Source organism: Pongo abelii, chromosome 15, assembly GCF_028885655.2.
Source record: "Pongo abelii isolate AG06213 chromosome 15, NHGRI_mPonAbe1-v2.0_pri, whole genome shotgun sequence".
Taxonomy (NCBI): Eukaryota; Metazoa; Chordata; class Mammalia; order Primates; family Hominidae; genus Pongo; species Pongo abelii.
The window spans coordinates 42,873,318-42,896,361 of record NC_072000.2 but is presented as its reverse complement, the minus strand read 5'-3'; the positions used below and the strand labels follow the sequence as shown (position 1 = coordinate 42,896,361).

Genomic DNA, 23,044 nt, shown 5'->3' with positions numbered 1-23,044 from the left:
TTGCCCAGGCTGGAGTGCAGTGGCGCGATCTCAGCTCACCGCAACCTCCGACTCCCGAGTAGCTGGGATTACAGGCACGCGCCACCAGGCCCCGCTAATTTTGTACTTTTAGTAGAGACAGCGTTTCTCAGGCTGGTCCGAACTTCCGATCTCATGTGATCCACCCGCCTCCACCACCCAAAGTGCTGGGATTACAGGCGTGAGCCACCGCGCCCGGGCCAGGCGGGAGCTTTAGGTCTTATTTTATCTTGCTCTGCCCCCGACATCGTGGTGGGAGGGGAACCTTCTTCCTATCTGGGGGCTGGCCTCTCCGGGCTTGGGAGAGAGGAACTCAGTGATCATAGAACTGGTCGAATGCCGGGGTAGAGGGGACCGGAAGTTGTTTTTTTCGCCCCCGCCCAGCGGCCGGATCGCATCTCAACTGGTTGGTTTTGGTTAGATCTCCCGTCAGACTTTCGTTCGGCCCTAGGACTTGGTAGCCCCGAAGTGTGGGCTCTCTCCAGTACCAGACTCATTTGAGTACCAGCCTTTGGGAAGCCGTGTGAATACCTCGGTCTCTTAGCCACAGGGACAGAATGGCGGCCTGACGGAGCCGCGGCGCCGGCCAAGTCTCTCAGGCGCGAGCTGGAACCCCCAGACCAGCTCAAACGGGAGCCAAAACTCGAAGCTTGGAAGAATTAGCAGGAAATGGCGGATGAGGCGTTGTTTTTGCTTCTCCATAACGAGATGGTGTCTGGAGTGTACAAGTCCGCGGAGCAGGGGGAGGTGGTGAGTGCTGCCACACGCCCTTGAGGTCCTTTTGCGGTGACACACCTTGTTTCCCCTCAGTGCTTTCCTTCAACCCCTGTCCCATCGCCACCCGACGCCTCCCGAGGTGTACACAAAATGGTCCACCTCCAGGTGTCCTAAACCCTAGAACCTGTCAGTTGTCTCCTTTGAACCGTCATCTTTCGTCGTTTTCTCTTTCGTATCTTCTATTTGATTCCTTTTTGTCTATTCCCGTTCGTTTGTCTTGCACGTCACAGATTTTGGTACTTTTAGTGTTGTCCCTGCCATTATTTACGAGAGGGTTAACTGCAGAGCTGATTTTGGCACCCCTACTTAGTTTTGCTGGCGCTTCCAGCACTTGAGCCATGCACTGGACAGACCTGTCCCGACCTGAGAAGCCTGTCCCTCCTTCCTCGTTCCTAATGCTCAGTACAACTCCACACAACTTGAGAACTGAAGCCTAATGAAGGTTGAGTTTGCAAGGGAAAGTTTGCAGGCGTTAGGATAATTAGGGAACATAATTTAAATTAATTATTTCAGAAAGTATTTATTTAGTGCCCTTATGTCAGAGCGATTTCTAGGCGCCAGGGATGTAGTAGTGAATAAAACAATGGCCCCATCCTTGTAGAGATTACTTTTTTTTAATCTAATTTATTCCGAAATGTGATAGTAGGTAGCGGTTACTTCTAATATGTGGGAGTCCTTATTCAATCATTGTGGGCCTGTCACTGCTGACACTGCTAGATAAATAAAATAAAATAATACTCCTGCCTCACAGTATTTAGGAAATAGTGATTTAATGAATAGTTAACACTGAGTATTGACTGGTAGAATCATGGAGTTGTAACAGATTTTAGAAATACTCCAAAGTCATGCTCAAGTCAGGAGCCCTTTGTTTAATGCTATTGATAAAAAATGAGTGGAGAGTGGGGATAGGAAATGTATCCTAGGCAAAGATAAAGAGGTAGAGGTATGAAAGAGTGGTGGATTTGAATACACTTAAGCATTTCTTTGTGACCAGACTGAATAGAGAGTGAGAAGAATTGAGAGGTGAAGTTAGAAAGCTTTGTGTAATTAAAGAATTTGGATCTTTTCAAGGGAATATTTTTAAGGAAGGGAATGATGTGGACCATTTGCATTTTAGAAAAGTAATCCAGTGTTTGGGCTAGAGAGGGAAGATCCTTGTAGGGGGAAAATCCTTTATTACGGGAGTCACTGCAGGAGGAGATGACGATCTGAATTAAGACAGGGATAGTGAGAAAAGGAGATAACAGATTTGAAAGGTAGAAAGTGGAATTCTGTAGGCCTTCTTTAAGGATGGGAGTGGGAGTTGAAAATTATCGTCAGGTTTTTAGCTTCAGCAGCTGAGTTGGATGGTGGTACTATTAATCAGAAAAGGGAATAAAGGAGAAGAAAAAAATAAGGAGGTAAGATAATGAGTTATTTCGGGGCAGGTTGAACTTTTGAGGTGCCTGTAAGACATCCAAAAAAAGGTACTGCCAGTTTGCACAAGAAGGATAGGCAGAATACATTTGGAAGGTTATTGGAAATGAAGCAAATTCTATTCTTATTCAAATGACCCATCTATAATAGAGATTTTTTTCAAGTTACAAACTTCTGACTTTATTGTTGACATCAATGTTTACTGTTTGTGCAAAGCTAGCCTTCCTTTTCCCTCTAGAACAGTTAACACACCCCTTTTACTTTTTTATCATAAACCCCCGATCCCCCCAAACCACTTGTGTATTCAGTTCTCTTCATTCTCCCCTCCCTTCTTACCTTTCCTCTTCTCTCTTTTTTTTTTTTTTAGGTGGAGTTTTGCTCTTGACTCCCAGGCTGGAGTGCAGTGGTGTGATCTCAGCTCACTGCAGGCTCCGCCTCCTGGGTTCAGGCGATTCTCCTGCTTCAGCCTCCTGAGTATCTGGAATTACAGGTGCTGGCCACCATGCCTGACTAATTTTTTTGTACTTTTAGTAGAGACGGAGTTTCACCCTGTTGACCAGGCTGTTCTTGAGCTTCTGACCTCAGGTGATCTACCCGCCTTGGCCTCCCAAAGTGCTGGGATTACAAGCGTAAGCCACTGCGCCTGGCCCTTTTCTGACTCTTGTCTAGAATAATATTTTTTCTTCTTTTTAAAATACTTTTTTTTTTTTTTCCAGTGGGTTAATCCTAAGTAAAATGAACAGAGCTGTTCTACCCAGGCCTGATAATTTTAAGAGATGGACTAACCATACAAGAGAAAGGAAGTTCATAGTTTTGAATCATTTAAGCTAAAAATAACTTTCTTTTTCTACTGCAATGTATTTATGATGGGGGGAAAATTGAAAGTACATAATAAGCAAAAATTATATAAATAACAGTTATGTGGTAGTTTTCATAATCAGAACCCATACTGAAATACAGGTATATGAGGGTTCACATTAGTGTCCATACTTTGAGTGTGCTTGAAATTTTTCATCATGAAAAATGTAAAAGAGACATAATCCTGTCATCCAGAGGTGATTTTTAGAGATTTTTTTCAGACAAAGAGATCTGTAAAAACCATGTTGTTTATGTCCAAAAAGACCTATAAAATCCATTTCTCTCTGACAGGATTATGTGTCTTTTGTTGTTGTTATGAAAAGTTTTTTTAAATGAAATAAAGTTTTATAAATTTTCAGTATAGCAAAATAAACTTCCATAAGATTTGAGGTGAGATAAAAGAAAGAAACAGTGTTCTAACCCTCCAAATCAAGGTTTTTCAAACTGTGCTTAAAGAAGAGTTCTCTTAAAATGGACTAATTGGGCATTTATCAATTTATGGTGAATGGATTTTGAAAGGCTAATGGATAAAATGTTCTTAAGTTGAATTTTTCTTAAAAATTTGGTGCCTACTCAAAAGTGCATGAACAAGTAGCAAGATTAAGTAGTAGGGCTTAATTCAAAAGCTCATGTGATCATAGGATTTGAGAGTGTCTGCATATAAGCATATTGTAACTGCCCAATGGGTTCTTCTTCCCCGCTGCCCAGGTAGAGCTGATCTATCAAGACAGGAGAATTGCAATAAGGAGTTTATGTAGAGCTGCTAAATGGGAGAGCAGAGTTTTATTATTGCTCAAATCAGCCTCCCCAAACATGCAGAGTCTAGGGTTTATCAAGGATAGTTTGGTAGGCTGGGAGCTGGAGAATGAGTGCTGCTGGTTGGTTGGGGATGCAGTTACAGAAGTGGGGGCCAGAGGACCAGTTGGAGTCATCCGACATGCAACTGAAAAGACATCTCAAAAGGCCTTTTTTAGGTTCTGCAATAGTGATATTATTTACAGGAGTAATTGGGGAAGTTACAAATCTGTGACTTCTAGAATAATGTCTGGTTATCATTTAACTACCTACATTTTAGCAGAATTCAGGCCCCTCTCATAATCCTAACCTTATAGTCTTTCATTAGTTTTGCAAAGGTTATTTAGTTTTGGGAAGGGGTATTATCATTCTTGCTTTAAGGTTACACTATAAACTAAATTTCTCCCAAAGTTAGCTTGGGCTGCATCCAGGAATGACCAAGGGCAGTTTGGAGATTAAAGGCAAGATGGAGTTGATTAGGTGAGATCTCTTTTACAGTCATGATTTTCTTACTGTTACAATCTTTGCAAAGGTGGTTTCAATAGTTCCTGCTAATAAATATGTTCCCAGGTGATTCTCCAGACAGCAGGTTATTCCAAAAAGAGCATCATGATTTACAGACACTTATTCTAGCTGAACTTGTTGTTGTTGTTTTTTTAAGAGACAAGTCTCTGGGTTAGTGTGGTGGCTCACACCTGTAATCCCAGCACTTTGGGAGGCTGAGGTGGGAGAATTACTTGAGCCCAGGAGTTGGAACCAACCCGGGCAACATAGTGAAACAGTGTCTCTAAAAAAAAAAGAAGCTGGACACGGTGGCTCAGGCCTGTAATCCTAGCACTTTGGGAGGCCAAGGCAGGCAGGTCACAAGGACAGGAGTTCCAGGCCAGCCAGGCCAACATGGTGAAACTCTGTCTCTACTAAAAATACAAAAAATAGCTGGGCATGGTGGTGCGCACTTGTAGTCCCAGCTACTCGGGAGGCTGAGGCAGAAGAATCACTTGAACCCAGGAGGCGGAGGTTGCATTGAACCGAGATTGTGCCCCTGCACTCCAACCTGGGCGACAGAGCAAGACTCCATCTCAAAAAAGAAAAAAGAGAGCGAGAGAGACAAGGTCTTGCTCTGTCATGCAGGCTGGAATGCAGTGTTGGGACTTTGGCTTACTGCAGCCTTGACCTCCTGGGCTTAAGTGATCCTCCGACATCAGCCTCTCGAATAGCTAGGGCTATGGGCATGCTACCATGTCCAGCTAATTTAAAAAAATTTTTTTGTAGAAACAGAGTCTTGCTATGTTGCTCAGGCTGGTCTCAGACTCCTAGTCTCAAGTGACCCTCCTGCCTCAGCCTCCTACAGTGCTGGGATTATAGGCATGAGCACTGCGCCTGGCCTCATCCTAAGCATGTTCGAGAAGAAGTGTGGAGAATAGCAGAAAATCCGAAGATAGTGATACGTACAGTAATAGATGTATGTACAGAGTTTTATGACAGCATAGGGCCTAAGGAAGTTTCAGGGAAGGCATCTGGGGGAATGTAATACTTGAGCAGAATTTAAAGAATGTGAAGGCCGGGCGCGGTGGCTCACGCCTGTAATCCCAGCACTTTGAGAGGCCAAGGCGGGCAGATCACAACGTCAGGAGATCGAGACCGTCCTGGCTAACACGGTGAAACCCCATCTCTACTAAAAAGACAAAAAATTAGCCAGGCGTGGTGGCGGGCGCCTGTAGTCCCAGCTACTCAGGAGGCTGAGGTGTGAACCCGGGAGGTGGAGCTTGCAGTGAGCCAAGATCACACCACTGCACTCCATCCAGCCTGGGCGACTGAGTGAGACTCCGTCTCCAAAAAAAAAAAAGAATGTGAAGTCTAGGGAATAGCACATACAAAGGCAGGGAGACAGAAAAGAACATGGCACTCTGGAGTTGCAGAAATTTCAGAGTAGTAAAAGGGAAGGATGTTTGTGAATTTGGTTAACTAGCCAGGAGTCTTTAAGGAAAGGACATACCATGATGCCATGCTAAGGAGCTTGGACTTTATTTTTTGTTTGTTGGTTTGTTTTGAGACAGGATCTCGCTCTGTTGCCCGGTCTAGATAGAGTGCAGTGGCTGGATCTTGGCTCACTGCAACCTGTGCCTCCTGTACTCAAGCCATCCTCCTACCTCAGCTTCCCAAGTAGCATGCCACCATGCTCACCTAATTTTTGTATTTTTTTTAGAGATGAGGTTTCGCTATGTTGCCCAGGCTGCCCTTGAACTCCTAAGCTCAGGCAATCCTTGGCCTCCCAATGTACTGGGATTTACAGGCGTGAGCCACTACATCAGGCCTGGACTTTATTTTGAAGAAAGTTGAGCGGGTGCTGAAATTCCAGTAGAGAATAACATGATTTTTTTTTTTAGACAGAATTTTGCTGTTATTGCCCAGGCTGGAATGCAATGGAGTGATCTTGGCTCACTGCAACCTCCGCCTCCTGGGTTCAGGCAATTCTCCTGCCTCAGCCTCCCGAGTAGCTGGGATTACAGGCATGCGCCACCATGCCCAGCTAATGTTTTGTGTTTTTAGTAGAGATGGGGTTTTTCCATGTCGGTCAGGCTGGTCTCGAACTCCCGACCTCAGGTAATCCGCCTGCCTCGGCCTCCCAAAATGCTAGGATTACAGGTGTGAGCTACCATGCCTGGCCGAGAATAACATGATTTTTTTTTAGAAATCTACTTTAGTAGAAGTTATACTACCAGAAATATAGAAGATGACACAAAGTAGGAAAAAATGAGACAAGACCAGTTGGAAGGCTATAGCTAAAAACCAGGAGAGAAATGATAAGGCTTTACTTAAGAAGTAAGGGTAGAGAGAGAAGATGAATTTTGAAAAGCTTGTAAAAGGTAGGCTCCACCGGACTACAGTGTATATGGGGGTTGGGAGCACAGGGGTGAAGAAAATGGAAGTTTTCTGGTTGGAGTAACTAGGTGAATGGTGGTGCCATTAATGAAGTTAGGAAATTTTGGAGGCAGAGCAGGCTGAAGAGATTAATAAAATGAATATCATGTTGAATATGCATACTTCGAAGGTCCTGTGGGACCACTAGATGTCTATGCCCAATAAAGTCTGTACTAGAAATGCAGATTTAGTAGTCACAGCACCATAAGCAGAGTGCATGGTTCCTTAGAAGAAAGTTTAGCAAATAATAAGCCCTATAGTTTCCTTAGTGGGAGACAAACAGCCTTCAGAATATACAAAAATCCCTGCCTTTTTGAAGCTTTATTTTAGCAGAGAGGGGAGCAAGGGGCACATGGGCAATATAAAATAGTAAGATGTATAGTATATTAAATGGTGAAAGAAATTCTGTGGAGACAGATTAAGCAAGGAAGTGGGACTGAGCATCAAAATCAATTTTTAGAAAGCTTGTTAAAGCTGATTAGTGGCCCCATACCCAGAGTTTCTGATTAAGTAAGTTGGGAGTGGGACTGGAGAATTTGCAAGTTCCCATGTGATGCTGATGTTGCCGGTCTTTTTTTTTTTTTTTTGATGACGGAATCTCGCCCTGTCACCCAGACTGGAGTGCAGTAGCACGATCTCGGCTCACTGCAATCCCTGCCTCCTGGGTTCAAGCGATTCTCCTGCCTCAGCCTTCTGAGTAGCTAGGACTACAGGTATGTGCCACCATGCCCGGCTAATTTTTTGTATTTTTAGTAGAGATGAGTTTTCGCTGTGTTAGCCAGGATGGTCTTGATCTCCTGACTTCGTGATCCACCCGCCTCAGCCTTCCAAATGCTGGGATTACAGGTGTGAGCCACCACACCCAGCCAACACATTTTTAAAATCACTAGGATGGAGAGTTGCCAAAGAGGTATGATGTTGCACTTTTAAAGAAGATGGTTAAAATGGGCCTAAGATGGTGACATGAGAGTAGACTCAAAGGAAGTGAGGGAGTTGGTTGTGTGAATATCTGGAGGAAGAGTTGATGCAAAAGCCCCTGGAATGTGCCTGGCATGTTTAAGGGACGGGGCAGAGTGAGTCTGCAGAAGGTTGAAGCCAGAGAGGTATGGGGTCTGGATTGTAGAGGACAGTCCATCAGTCATCCATAGGATTTGGATGTGTTCAGCATAGAGGTAGTATTTCAAGCCTTAAGATTGAATGAGATTGTCAAAGGAAGAGCAAAGCAATCTCATGATTTAAGGCAAAGTGTGATAATCAGCTAAGACACTGAGAACTGGGAAGCCTGGATGATTCTGAGACATTCTGAAGCAAGGAACAATAGAACTTAGAGCAGAAAACAAATGACTCAGGGAAAAACATCAAAGGTGATACCAGGTTTTATAACCTAGGAGAGAAGAATGATTGAAATGGGGATAAAAGGGAGATGAGGAGTAATTAGTAAGAGGATTTGATTTCTGAAAATCAATTATAAGCAGTAGTTCCCTGTTTATCCTATTGCCTTGTGAAAATGATTAGTACTTGCCAGGTGCAGTGGCTCACACCTGTAGTCCCACTGCTTTGGGAGGCCAAGCCAGGAGGATATCTTGAGGTCAGGACTTTGAGACCAGCCTGGGTAACAGAGTGAGACCCCATCTCTTAAAAAAAAGAAAATAGCCCGGCATGGTGATGTGCCTGTAATCCTAGCTACTTGGGAGACTGAGGTGGGAGGATTGCTTGAGCCCAGGAATTTAAAGCTTCAATGAACCATGATCTTGCCAGTGCACTGCAGCCTGGGCGACAGAGCAAGACCTGTCAAATAAATAAGTAAATAGCAGTTTGGTCCTTTTTGGAGGAATGTCTGTTTTTTGCTTGGACACTGCGGTTTTTCCTTGGGAGCAGAAGCAGTGTGGCAATTGAAGAAGTGACCTAAAACTTTGACGTTAGGTAGAAGCAAATGGCCCAAGCCAAGACAACTGCTTGTAAATCCACTGGTGGGAACCCCTCCTCCTAACAGCAGGTTATTAACGCTGCCAGAAAAAAAGTGTCCCCTCTACCAGTCTGGTGAAGAAACCTCATCGCTACGGGCCTGGGACTGTGGCACTTCTAGAGATTCTCAATACCAGAAATTGACCTAGCTTCTCATCTGGAAGCTGCCTTTCCAGAGGTTGGTGAGAGAGATCACCCAGGATTTGAAAACCAACTTGAGGTTTCAGAGCACAGTCACTGGGGTGCTGCAGGAGGCTAGTGAAGTGTACCTGGTGGGTTGGTTTGAAGATGCTAATTTGCGTGCCATCTACGGTAAGAGAGTTGGCTCTCATGCCCAAAGACATCCAATTGGTTCGCCAGACACGGAGAGAGCGAGCTTAAGTGAAGGCAGATTTTAAGGCATTTTATAAAATTCTGTAAAATACTTTGGTTTAATTTGTGACTTTTTGGTGAGAAATTATTTATAATATGTTGCATTTGTGCTTAAGTCATTCCATCTTTTGGGATGAATGTGAAAAGTGACTGTTCATAGACCTCAGTGATGTAAACACTGTTGCTCAGGAGTGACAAGTTGCTAATACGCAGAAGGGATGGGTGACATTTCTTGGTTCTCATGATTCATGTTTCTGTATGTTAATGACTTGTTAGGTAGCTATTAAGGAACTAGAGTTGATAAATAAATGTGTATAAGTTCCTTTTGCAATATAACTGGTTATGACTTGATCCAAGTGTTTAACATTTGGGGCTAAGTCTGACCATACATTACTGTGAGAGAATGTGGGCCTTTTCAAGGGTGAAGATACAAGCCTTAACCACAGTATAACTTACAGTTTCCTTAAACAAAGAAACAAAAACCTAGCATGGAATACATTGTGTGCATTTATAATAGCTATTTTAAATATTGTAGTGTAAACATTCAAAAATTAATTGCTTTACATTCACAAATGGTGGGGAGTCTTGTCATCAAGGTGTGTGTAACTTAGAATCCACTTGGTTTTCTCCTAACTGGACTGCATTTGTTTTCATAGTAGTAAAATGTTATGTGTATTACACCTTGCATAAGTCCTCATTCTACTACGTGTTAACTAACCCTCTAGCTGATAATGCAAATGCTAACTGTGGGATTTTATTTATAAGAACTCTAGAATAAATACCAGTTATTCGTACCAGCATCAGCTGTTACTAATATTCTGAAGTAGTTAGTACAACTTTTCATTGTGTTGTGGTTGGTCTCATAAGTAGGTTGGATTTTTCTCCTCTTCTGAGAGAAAACAATAGTGAAATTATTTTCTTTCTCTTTTCACTCTCTTTCTGTCTCTCTCTCTCTTTCTCCCTTCCCTTCCCTTCCCTCCCGTCCCCTCCCCTCTTCTTTTCTTTTCTCTTCTCTTCTTTTCTTTTTTCTTTCTTTCACAGGGTCCCTTGCTCAACCTGTTGCCCAGGCTGGAGTGCAATGACATGATCATGGCTCACTGCAGCTTCAACTGACATGATCATGGCTCAGTGCAGCCTCAGCTTCCTGGACTCAAGCAGTCCACCCGCATCAGCCTCCAAAGTGGCACATGCTACCATGCCCAGCTATTTTATTTTTATTTTTAGTAGAGATGTGGTCTTGCTATGTTGCCTAGGCTGGTCTTGAGCCATTGAGCTCAAGTGATGCTCCTGCCTTGGCCTCCTAAAGTGCTGGGATTACAGGCATGAGCCACCGTGCCTTCAGGGGTTTGTTTGTATTAAAAAACTTGGTGTCAGGGAGGAGCACAAAGCTTCAACCCATTGAACCTCTGCCAGTTAAGATGATGTTGGGTTAGGTTACATCTGGTTACTATCCTGGGAAAATCACTTCTATAGAGATGGCCTTCCAAGTGGTTTTAAAATGTATCTTTCTGTCTGGGAGCGGTGGCTCACGCCTGTAATCCCCGCACTTTGGGAGGCCAAGGCAGGTGAATTGCTTGAGGTCAGGAGTTTGAGACCAGCATGGCCAACATTTTGTATTTTTGTATTTTCTCTACTAAAAATACAAAAATTAGCCAGGCACAGTGGTGGGTGCTTATAATTCCAGCTACTTGGGAACCTGAGGCAGGAGAATCACTTGAACCCTGTAAGGTGGAGGTTGCAGTGAGCCGAGATGGCCCCATTGTACTGCAGCCTGGATGACAGAGCGAGATTCCATCTCAAAATAAATTTTAAAAATGTATCCTTCTATTGAAGTTTTTAGGTTAATTATGTATATGTTGACTAAATTATGAATTAACTTGTTTATCAAAAAAAAAAGTAAAAAGTAAAGTAAGTGAAAGTAAAGTAAAATAAAAGCAACCTTATAATTCACTTTTTCTTAAACTGTTTCAGGGAAAAAAGTATAAATGTTTACATTAATATTTTTAACCAAATAAGTGTTTACATTAATATTTTTAACCAATCTTGTAAAACAATTTCTGAATACTAACATCCTAGTAACATTCTAAAAGTATTTAAAACTATTGTTTTTTAAAATAGGAAAATGGACGATGTATTACTAAGCTGGAAAACATGGGGTTTCGAGTGGGACAAGGATTGATAGAAAGGTGAGCAGGTTGGATTTGAAAATTTTCTTGCAGGTAGGTTATAAACAAAGATGATCTATTTCAAAAGATTGCATAAAACTTGAGATATTTTAATTCCTGAATGTTATTTCTTCTCTTTACTTCAAAAATTAAAATTTCTTTTTAGATCCAATGCCATTTAACTCGTTTATTCAAATTTTATTTTAATGTTTAAAGAAAACATATATTTTATATATTTTAGACTTTCTTTCCGAAGCTATTTTAGACTTTCTTCCTGAAGCTATTGCAGCAACTATCTAAAATCTTACTGCATTTTCAACTTAAGGTCTACTAGGTTCTTTAACCTGCATAGAATTTTAAGTACATAGGATTGAAATAACTGTAGTCTATGTTTATGCGTGTAATTATCTTTGAACTTATAAATCAGTTCTTTTTAGTATTTCTTTCTCACTACCTGAATAGTTAAACTGAGTATATTTTATATAACAATGTCATGATAATGCTCAGCTCTTTGTTCTTTTGTGGTTTTTTTGATGTGCTAGAATGCATTGCACCTGAAATTTTGGCTATAATGTTAGACTAATTTGAGGCCTCATAATTTATATAACATAATGTGAATCCATTGAGATAGGATCATGTTGCCTGGTGTTTATGACTTTATTAGTGTTAATAAATGTTCAGCCAGGTGTGGTGGCTCATGCCTGTAATCCCAGCACTTTGGGAGGCCAAGGTGGGAGAATCTCTTGAGCTCAGGAGTTTGAGACCAGCCAGGGTAACAAAGTGGGATCCTGTCTCTACAAAACTATACAGATTAGCTGGGCATGGTGACATGTGCCTGTGGTCTCAGCTGCTAGGGAGGCTGAGGTGGGAGGATAGCTTGAGCCTGGGGGGGAGGTAGACATTGCAGTGAGTCGAGATCATGCTATTGCATTCTAACCTGGGTGACAGAGCCGGACCCTGTCTCAAAAAAATTAAAATAAAAAAACCCAATAAATGTTCAGTGCTGTTCTGGCATTTGGAAATTAGTTAATAATTAGTCCCTCTTGCTTTTTTTGGAGGATAAATACTGTATTACTTCTAGTTGATCTTTTTAGGTTTACAAAAGATACTGCAAGGTTCAAGGATGAGTTAGATATCATGAAGTTCATTTGTAAAGATTTTTGGACTACGGTATTCAAGAAACAAATCGACAATCTAAGGACAAATCATCAGGTAATTAAATTAATTAAGGCCTATATTTTAAAGTCCTTTAACTTAATATAAATATCATATTTTAGTGACTTATTTAAAACCTAAAATGATTTCTGGTTAACTTTGGAATATTTTTATGTTATTAATAAGTTATTAGTTTTTTTCTTCTAATAGTGTGAACTGAATAAAGACAAAGGGACAGTTATCAGTAATGACAGCTGTTCCTTTCACCCAATTATATGCTATGTTAAGTTTTTTAAAGTAGCAAAAGTCAGGATGAGAATAGCTTTTAGTATTTGGTTCCTTAGTTACTGTTAATTAGTGATAATAATATGTAGAACCACAAATATATCACCTTTATGTCTTTAGAGTCATTTCTTTTTTTGAAGAAGAAGAATTTGGATTATTTTAATTATTTTTATATACAGAAAACTCAACAGTGTACATTTAACCCAGTTTGGTGCCAAGTTCTTTAGCCTTTGCCGTTTCCTGCTTGGCAATTCAAGCCACAGACTTGAGACCCAGGACATTGCCTCCCCAGTGACAGCGAATTTCATTGTGTCTGTTGTAATTGGTTCTGATAGCTTCCACCAGCTGAACCTAAGCTCCATTGTCCTTCGAGTTAATCTGTGTAAAGGCAACAGTGGTTCGGGTCTTCTTGTGGATTAGACGTCCCAGTCTTGCCTTCCCCTTGATAATGTGGTAAGGGACCCCCATTTTATGACACAAGGCAGGCAGGAAGACAGCCACCTTGATGGGATCCACATAGTGTGCAGTCACTACCAGCTGAGCCTTCTTGTTCTCCTCCAAGGTGGAGATGGTGTTAACTCCTGCTCGGAGGACAAGTGGTCTCTTAGTGGGGACATCCCCTTTGCCTGCAGCTTTCTTTTCAGCCCGGACCAATAGCCTCTGCTTATTTTCTTGCTTTGTCTTTGGTCTGTACTTGTGGGCCAGCTTAAGCAGCTAAGTAGCTATTTGGCGGTGCAGGGCCTGGGTGAACTGGTTAATTGTAGGAGGCACTTTCGGCTGCTTACAGAGGATGGCTTTGTGCCACTGCAACCTGATATAGCGGGGCCATTTCACAAAGCGAGTGAGGTCCATTTTGGGTGGATGTCCTGTCCAATGCCAGAATTCTTAGGCCTTTTCTCAAACAGGGGATTCACCACTTTCTTTTTTTTTTGAGATGGAGTCTTGCTCTATTGCCCAGGCTAGAGTGCAATGGTGTGATCTCGGCTCACTGCAACCTCCGCCTCCTGGGTTCAAGCCATTCTGCCTCAGGCTCCCAGGTAGCTGGGACTACAGGCATGTGCCACCACTCCAGCTAATTTTTGTATTTTTAGTAGAGGTGGGGTTTCACCGTGCTGGCCAGGCTGGTCTGGAACTCCTGACCTCAAGTGATCCGCTTGTCTCGGCCTCCCAGTGTGCTGGGAGTACAGACATGAGCCACCACGCCTGACCAGGATTCACCACTTTCTTGGCCTCCTGTTTCTTCATGACAGCAAGGGCCAGAGCCACCTCCTTCCCCTTGGCCTTTCCTTTTGGCATCTTGGGTGGCAGGAAGAGATTCTTTATAGTCATTTCTAAGGTCTAATTTATAGAGCATTTTACTCTTAAATAACTCCTGGATTATTACTACTGTCATGTTTTCTACTCTTAAAAGATTTTCTTACTACAAAATTAATAGATTACATAGAAAACTATGTATTTATTAAAATTTTAAAAGGGAGACAGAGGCTCGCTTTGTTGCCCAGACTAGTCTCGAGCTCCTGGACTCAAGTAATTCTTTGGCCTCAGCCTCTTGCATAGCTGGGATTATAGGCGTGCACCGCCACTCCCAGCTTCATTAGATTTTGTTTTATGAGCTTCAAGGAAATACTTACAGTAGATTTGGAATTTTGATTAAGTAAAAAATTAAAGAAATGTATCTGGTACTCTCAATAGGATAATTCATTTATTTATTTATTTTTAATTAGAGACAGTGTCTCACTGTGTTGTCCAGACTGGTCTTAAACTCTTGGGCTCAATGGATCCTCCTGCCTTGGCCTCCCAGAGTGCTGGGATTACAGATGTGAGCCACTGTGCCGGCCTAGAATTCATTTTGTACCAACTTTAGGTTGGAATTACTGGAAATGCTAATAGGAAGAAATGACTATGATTTTTTTACTCTCTAGACATGATTTACTAATATATATCAGCTGGCTGGACATGGTGGCTCATGCTTAGAATCGCAGCATTTTGGGAGGCTGAGGCAGAAGGATTGCTTGAGCTCAGGAGTTGGAGACCAGCCTGAGCAACACAGTAAGAACCTATTTCTACAAAAAACTTAAAAAAAAATTTCACCAGGCGTATTGGTATGTGCCTGAGGTTTCAGTTACATGGGAGGAGTTCAAGGATGCAGTGAGCTACTACACTTTTGCCTGGATAACAGCGAAATTCTGTCTCTTAAAAAAATAAAGCTGGGCGCGGTGGCTCACCCCTGTAATCCCAGCACTTTGGGAGGCTGAGGTGGGCAGATCACCTGAGGTCAGGAGTTTGAGACCAGCCTGGCCAACGTGGTGAAACCCTGTCTCTACTAAAAATACAAAAATCAGCCAGGCATAGTGGCGCACGCTTATAGTCCCAGCCACTCGGGAGGCTGAGGAAGGAGAATTGCTTGAACCCGGGAGGCAGAGGTTGCAGTGAGCCTAGATCACACCACTGCACTCCAGCCTGGGCGACAGAGCAAGACTCTGTCTCAAGTAAACAAATAAATCCGGGTGCGGTGGCTCACACCTGTAATCCCAGCACTTCAGGGGGCCGAGGCGGGTGGATCACCTGAGGTTGGGAGTTCAAGACCAGCCCTGCCAACATGGAGAAACCCCGTCTTTACTAAAAATACAAAATTAGCTGGGCGTAGTGGCGCATGCCTGTAATCCCAGCTACTTGGGAGGCTGAGGCAGGAGAATCGCTTGAACCTGGGAGGCGGAGGTTGCGGTGAGCTGAGATCGAGCCATTGCACTCCAGCCTGGGCAACAAGAGTGAAACTCTCTCAAAAAAATAAATAAATAAAAATAAAAATTAGGTCGGGTGTGGTGACTCATACATGTAATTTCAGCACTTTGGGAGGCTGAGGCAGGAGGATTACTTGAGCCCTGGAGTTCAAGACCAGCCTAGGCAACATAGGGAGACCCCCTTTCTACAAAAAATTAATAAAACTAGTCAGGTGTGGTGGCGTGTGCCTGTGGTCCCAGCTACTTGGGAGGCTGAGGCAAGAGAATTGCTAAACACCCAGGTGTCTGAGGGTGCAGTGAGCTGTGATTGCACCACCACACTCCAGCCTAGGCAACAGAGTGAGAGCTCATGTCTAAATAAATATACAAACAAACAGCTTATTTCATGTGGACGTATATTAATGATTCCATTGTACTAGACTATAAGTTTTTAAGGATAGGGACTATGTCTCATATAGTCTTTTTGTCTTCAGTGTATAAAACCGTTCAGTAGATATTAGTGTTGTGAAAATACTGAACTCGCAACTCTTCAGCTTGAACATTGCAAAACTCCTTCATTTAAACAAAATTTGACCAGGCGGGGCACGTGGGCTCATGCCTATAATCCCAGCACTTTGGGAGGTCAAGGTGGGCAGATTGCTTGAGCCCAGGAGTTTGAGACCAGCCTGGGCAACATGGCGAAACCCCATCTGTACAAGAAATATAAAAATTAGCAGGGCGTGGTGATGCACGCCTGTAGTCCAGCTACTTGGGAGCCTGCGGTGGGAGGATCAATTGAGTCTGGGAGTTGGAGGCTGCAGTGAGGTGTAATTGTGCCACTGCATTCTACCCTGGGCGACAGAGGAGACCCTGTCTCCAAAGAACAGAAAAAGAAAACTTGGCCAATGGGAAGGAGACTTTTAATAATTTTAAAAAACACTTAAATTGTTTCATAAGAATAAAATAATTTTAAGGACTGCTAGCTACATTGACTTTGGATGTTTTTTCTATTTTTGGAACAGGGCATCTATGTACTTCAGGACAACAAATTTCGCCTGCTTACTCAGATGTCTGCAGGAAAACAGTATTTAGAACATGCATCTAAGGTATTTAATGGAATAGAAGGTTGGGGTTTCTGTTAATAGTAGGACTACAGGGAAAAGTACAATGCTAATCATAACAAACTATTGAATTAAAAATATGTTTTAAGGTGTTCTTTTTTGTTTAAAGAGTTTTCTATGAAATGAGAGACATGTTACAATAACACTAAACTGTAGCTAAATAGTCATAGAGTGACCAGTTAAAGAAACACTGGCCAGGTGCTATGGCTCACGCCTGTAATCCCAGCACTTTGGGAGGCCAAGGCAGGTGGATTACCTGAGGTCAAGCGTTCAAGACCAGCTCGGCCAACATGGTGAAACCCTGTCTCTACTAAAAATATGAAAATTAGCTGAGTGTTGTGGCGAGTGCCTGCAATCCCAGCTATTCGGGAGGCTGAGGCAGGAGAATCACTTGAACCCGGGAGGCAGAAGTTGCAGTGAGCTGAGATCGTGCCATCATTGCACTCCAGCCTGGGATACAAGAGCGAAACTCCATCTCAAAAAAAAAAAAAAAGAAACACTCTAACTAAATAACAGTGAAATGTAGATGTATGGTAGATCACTTCTTTTTTTTTTTTTTTTAAGACAAGATCTTGCTCTGTCATCCAGGCTGGAGTGTAGTGGTGCAATCACGGCCTATCTTGACCTTGACCCCTCGGGCTCAAGTGATCCTCCCACTTCAGTCACCCAAGGAGGTAGGACTGCAGGTGTGGGCCACCATGCCTGGCTAATTTTTTAAAAAAACTTTTTAGAGATGGGATCCCACGATGTTGCCCAGGCTCGTCTTGAACTCCTGGGCTCAAGTGATCACCTCACCTCGGCCTCCCAATGTGTTGGGATTACAGGTGTGAGCCACTGCATCCGGCCTGATTGCCTATTTTCTATATTTTTGGGGTATCCAGGCTCTAATTACATTTTTATGGTTAATGTGTATATTTTCTCTTTTTTTTTTTTTTCGGATGGAGTCTCGCCCTGCCGCCCAGGCTGGACTGCAATGGCGCCGTCTCGGCTCACTGCAACCTCCGCCTCCTGGGTTCAAGTGATTCTCCTGCCTCAGCCTCCTGAGTAGCTGGGATTACAGGTGTGCGCCACCATGCCTGGCTAATTTTTTGTATCTTTAGTAGAGACGGGGTTTCACCATGTTGGCGAGGCTAGTCTCAAACTCCTGACCTCGTGATCCGCCCACCTCAGCCTCCCAAAGTGCTGGGATTACAGACATGATTACAAAAGCCTCCGAAAATGCTGGGATTACAGCCTCCCAAAGTGCTGGGGTTACAGGCTGCACCTGGCATATTTTCTCTTTTTTATTAACTTCTCAGTTAAATATTTCTGGTTCTCACTTAACTTTTTGGGATCTTGGTTTCTTCAGCTGTGAAAAGAGTAAGTTGGACCAATTCATTGATTTCTAACTATTTTGAGTTATGGACATCTTTGAGAATTGGAACACCTTTCCTCATAAATACGCACATATACATGGTTTTTATTTTCATAGGGGTCACAAATTCCCAGATTAAGAACTCTTGGGATAAACAATCTCTAAGGCCTCTTCTAGCTTAAAATTTCGTGACTCACATCTACTTACTTATTAGTACCCATTTATGTATATTATTTATAAGATAATATTTTATATTATTCGTAGATAATGTAGTATGTTGAACATCATGCAGTATAGATGTGGGTAATCAAAAATTCCCTGAATTGCTAATTTTTCAATGCAGTTCTTGTCATGACTTTTGGTTTTGTAGCTCAGCCCTGTTCCCTTTCTTTGTTTCTATATGACAGAGTTTCTCAACATCCAAACTGTTGATACTTTCAACCAGATAATTCTTTGTTGTGGCAAGCTATAAGTCTTGAACAAGTCAAGATTCTTGGTTGTAAATAGAGGAAAGGAATTCTGCTTGTAAGCTAACACAATTGATAAGCTCAAAAAATAGGCAATAACCAGGGGAGGTTAAGGCAGCCAGTAAGATAGCCAAGTCACTTCACAGAATGTATCTACTTAGAATCCTGCAGGCAGCATGGACTGTAGACACAAACTACCTTTACTGCCTCCAGAACTAATTCCAATCTGTTTCTGGCTTGTTTTTGTCACTGACTCTAGATTCATAGTCCTGGACTGGAGTACTTAATTGGGTGAGCTTAAGTCTTAAGTCCTACGTCCATGCTTTAGTTTCCAGGGAGCTGGGAAATCTGTCAATATTTTTCAGTAATTTGAACAGTTCTTCCAAAATCCTTTTTTTAAACAGGAATGACTTACTGATGATAAATCATGTAATGTTGTATTTATCAATAGCTTTACTATTTTAGTAAATCCTTACTATTTTTAATAATTTTTTTTCCTTTTAGTATTTAGCATTTACATGTGGCTTAATCAGAGGTGGCTTATCAAACTTGGGAATAAAAAGTATTGTAACAGCTGAAGTGTCTTCAATGCCTGCTTGTAAGTTGAATTCACTTTTCTTACAAATGTTTTAGTAATTTGTTTTCAGGTCTGGTTTTTTTTTTTTTTAACTTAGAGGAAATTTAAAATGCTGAAACTTTCATTTTAGTTTTATCAATGTAACATTTAGTGTAGTAATATGTAGCATACTATATTCATATTCAGTAATTTTTGAATAACAGACTAAAATCCAAATTTATAAGACAATTTAAGGGATGATTTTTAACTTTTCTAAAGTTATTCAAACTTTAACTTTTTTAAAGATATTCTTTTGAATATCTCCTGCAGTATTTTAAGATAGCAAATTTCCTTAGAACATTGAAAATGCTATTTTTTTTTTTTGAGACGGAGTCTCGCTCTGTTGCCCAGGCTGGAGTGCAGTGGTGTGATCTTGGCTCACTGCAAGCTCTGCCTCCCGGGTTCACGCCATTCTCCTGCCTCAGCCTCCCGAGTAGCTGGGACTACAGTCGCCTGCCACCACGCCCAGCTAATTTTTTGTATTTTTAGTAGAGACGGGGTTTCACCATGTTAGCCAGGATGGTCTTGATCTCCTGACCTTGTGATCCATCCGCCTCGGCCTCCCAAAGTGCTGAGATTACAGGCGTGAGCCACCGCGCCCGTCCCGAAAATGCTATTTTTAAACAATTGTTTAGGATATATCTAGTATATCAAGCCAAATACTCTTTTATCACTAAATGCCTCCCTAAAGATCTTTTCACCAGAGCTACCAACCAAGAAAAAAATAGACTTGAGCTTTATTGTATTTCCTTTCAATTTACAATGATCATTAGCCATGAAATACTGTACCCAAATGTAGGATTCATAAAGAGAAACAAAAGTGCTTACTCACAAACCATATAATCATCCCATAAAAATAGAATTGACTGGCTGGGCGTGGTGGCTCACACCTGTAAGCTCAGCACTTTGGGAGGCCGAGGTGGGCGTATCACGAGGTCAGGAGTTTGAGACCAGCCTGGCCAATATGGTGAAACCCTGTCTCTACTAAAAATACAAAAATTAGCTGGGCGTGGTGACGGACGCCTGTAGTCCCAGCTACTCAGGAGGCTGAGGCAGGAGAATCACTTGAACCCAGGAGGTGGAGGTTGCAGTGAGCTGAGATCATGCCACTGCACTCCGGCCTGGGCGACAGAGCAAGACTCCATCTTAAAAAAAAAAAAAAAATGAAAAAATAGAATTGACTTTATTGAATATTATGAAGAATGTGAAAAAGTTTTTGACATAGCAGATTTCTTGACTGAAACTATTTCCTATATGGAACAGAAAATTGATGTTTAGACTTGTTTTCTTTGTATCTAAAATCAAAGAATTATTCGTATTTTTTTTTTTTTTTAGGCAAATTTCAGGTGATGATACAGAAGCTGTAGAACATACTGAAATGCAAGGCTTCAACAATGTAAAGAGATAAATTATTCATGTAAAAGTATTTCAAGTAGTGATGATTTAATTACATTGTTCGACGTTTGTACAGGAGTAAGCATGTATTTTTATCAATTTCACACAGATCAAAGGAGATAAAGGGACATTCTGCCATGACATACACTTAACCAAAACTATTCAAAATGAAAACCTGATTTCAAATAACCAGACACCAAGATGTAGGGCCCTTATTTTAAACCTTTTTATTTGGTTAGAGTGATAGGTATTTAGCCATAGATGGAGAAACAAAGCTCAGGGTTTGTTGAATTAGCATGAGAGAAAATTATGTACCAACAGAATTATTTGTGATAAGAATGAACAAATTTTGATAAAGTATGAATTTGTTTTATTTTAAAAAGCAAACATACTAAATTTTTTTATTTTATTGCTTATAATTTATTAAGAATGTTTACACCTGTATAAGGATTTCATATATACATTGTATGTGTGTATATATAAATACATATATGACTGCCTAAATTGTTTATAAATTTAATTTTTCTTTAATAGGTTTCATTCCTTCAGAGCTCCATTAATGTAATCAAAATGAAACATAGATTAGTTTAAATGTGAATTCATTGACTCTAGGGCCAAAGAATGTTAGGTATGTTTGGAAAGAATTTTTGTATTTATTCCTGTTACAGTTTTGACTTTCAACTTCTCTCCCCATGCATGGAAGTCCTGGTAAAGGGTCTAACATCTTTATTCCCTTCTTTCCTCTTCCAGCTGAGCAGAGTTGGATAATTGAATTAGTCATTCTGACATTCTTTGGACCGTATCATCTTAGTGGTTTGGAGTCAGTGCTCATTTGATATATCTTTCTTACCACCTCTTCTACTTACTTTCTCTTACTTAAATTATCTGGCATAAGCAGTTATCTCCAGCTTTTGTTAGAACCTTGCATGTTGATTACTAAAACTATACTTTGTTTCCCATTTATTTATTACCCTTTTGCATGTATTTGTGTGACAGGGAACTCTGCAGCAGGGGGTGACTGACACACCAAACAAGATGTTTCACTGGGTACTCTGCCATAGAAATGGCAGATTAAGAAGATTGACTAAACCAAACATTATATTAAAAACACAAAATAAAAACTATAAAAATGTACTTTAGAACATTAAAGAAAACTCAAGTTAGAAGCATACCATTTTCCTTTCATGGAAGGGTACAGTATTACAAAGATAATTTGTTTAACTTGATTTATTAAATTCTAGTTATGTGCCCTATAATGATGTTTCAGTCAGTGACAGACCTCATATATGGCAGTGGTTCTGTAAGATTACAATACTGTGTTTTTACCGTACCTTCTTTATGTTTAGATATACAAGTACTTACCATTGTGTTACAGTGTCCTACAGTATTCACTACAATAATATGCTGTACAGGTTTGTAGCCTAGGAGCAATAGGCCATAGCTTAGGTGTATAGTAGATCATACCATCTAGGTTTGTGTAAGTACACTCTGTGATTGTACAATTTTAAAATCTAATGATGATGCATTTCTCAGAATGTATCCCCTTTGCTAAGCAATGCATGACTGCAATCCTAATTCTCACATGTTTTGGGGAAAAAATTTTAATTTTGAAAAAATTTAGGAAAGTTCCTACCAAATATACATATATAAAGTTTATTAAAAGTCATAATGACCCAGGAATAGCTAATGACACAGAAGTAGATCAAAATAGAACACAATAGAGAACTTCAAAATAAAACAGGTGTGGGAATTGTGTGTGTGAAAAAGGTGGGTTCAAATAAGTTGGTTTGTTAGACGTTCATATGCCTACCCGTCAGCCATTTCGTTCTCCCTTCCTTGCTGACAAAGCCCCATTTTTTTTTTTTCTTTTTTTTTGGTCTAAAACTGTATGGCTGCCTTGTGCTGTGGAATAGGGTGCTTCCCTAGCCTAGAGAGGGTGAGTGTTGATTAGATTCTGTGCCAATCATGGTAATTGGCTTACTTGATCATTTGATGGAATCTCGGCTAATGAGACAAAGAAAGTCTGAAGGCTTTGAATAAGAAATTTTCTGTTGCTCTTAACAATTGATACAAGATAGGGATTTGCCGGCATCCCTCTTCTGCTTCTCAGTGAAGATATGTGATATGGATGTTTGAAGCTAATCTGCAACAGCCTTCTGATGGCCATGAAAGGACAAGTATGGAGATGAAAGCTATCAAACTGAGGATAGCGGGATGTAGATAGAAAGCACCTGAATTGTACTTCTGAATTAACCAATCCGGGAACTGCTTTACCTTTGGACTTTTTGTTATGTAAGATATTCTTTATATTGTTCCATTCACTTTGGGTATATGTATATTGTTACTTGTAGCCAAAAAGAAACTTCTCTTAGTAGAAACAAAGGGAGAGTTGGGTTATTCAAAAAATAGTATGGGACAATTGAATATACCTTTTTCTGTGGGAGTAGGTGGGGAGAAACTTAAAGGTTCACTTGTAAAACAATAAAGTACTAAAGAAAATATGATAATACTTTTGTGATTTTGTGGTGGAGAAGGCCTTTCCAACACACAAATGTAGGAAATCATAAAGGAAAATTGTAAAACAAAACAAAGAAATGTAGTAAAATCTCTTCAACAAATAGCGTTGGGAAAACTGGACATCCA

At 41.1% G+C, this 23,044-nt stretch overlaps 1 protein-coding gene and 1 pseudogene across 2 annotated transcripts; one reads left to right on the top strand and one right to left on the bottom strand.

Annotated features, from left to right (window-relative positions):
• Positions 1–101: 101 nt before the first annotated feature.
• On the top strand, positions 102–22,908 carry TRAPPC6B (trafficking protein particle complex subunit 6B). 2 transcript variants are annotated; one of them, XM_002824697.6, is made up of 6 exons: positions 102–768; positions 11,242–11,309; positions 12,383–12,500; positions 16,471–16,554; positions 18,895–18,988; positions 20,342–22,908. In XM_002824697.6, exons 1-6 carry the CDS (start codon positions 688–690, stop codon positions 20,371–20,373), a joined length of 477 nt encoding a protein of 158 aa, XP_002824743.1. In that variant the 5' UTR covers positions 102–687; the 3' UTR covers positions 20,374–22,908. The 2 variants fall into 2 exon arrangements, with proteins under 2 accessions (XP_002824743.1, XP_054386607.1); XM_054530632.2 differs by lacking the exon at positions 16,471–16,554 and having other exon boundaries at positions 185–768.
• Positions 12,927–14,024, bottom strand: LOC134760076 (large ribosomal subunit protein eL8-like; annotated as a pseudogene).
• Positions 22,909–23,044: the final 136 nt, after the last annotated feature.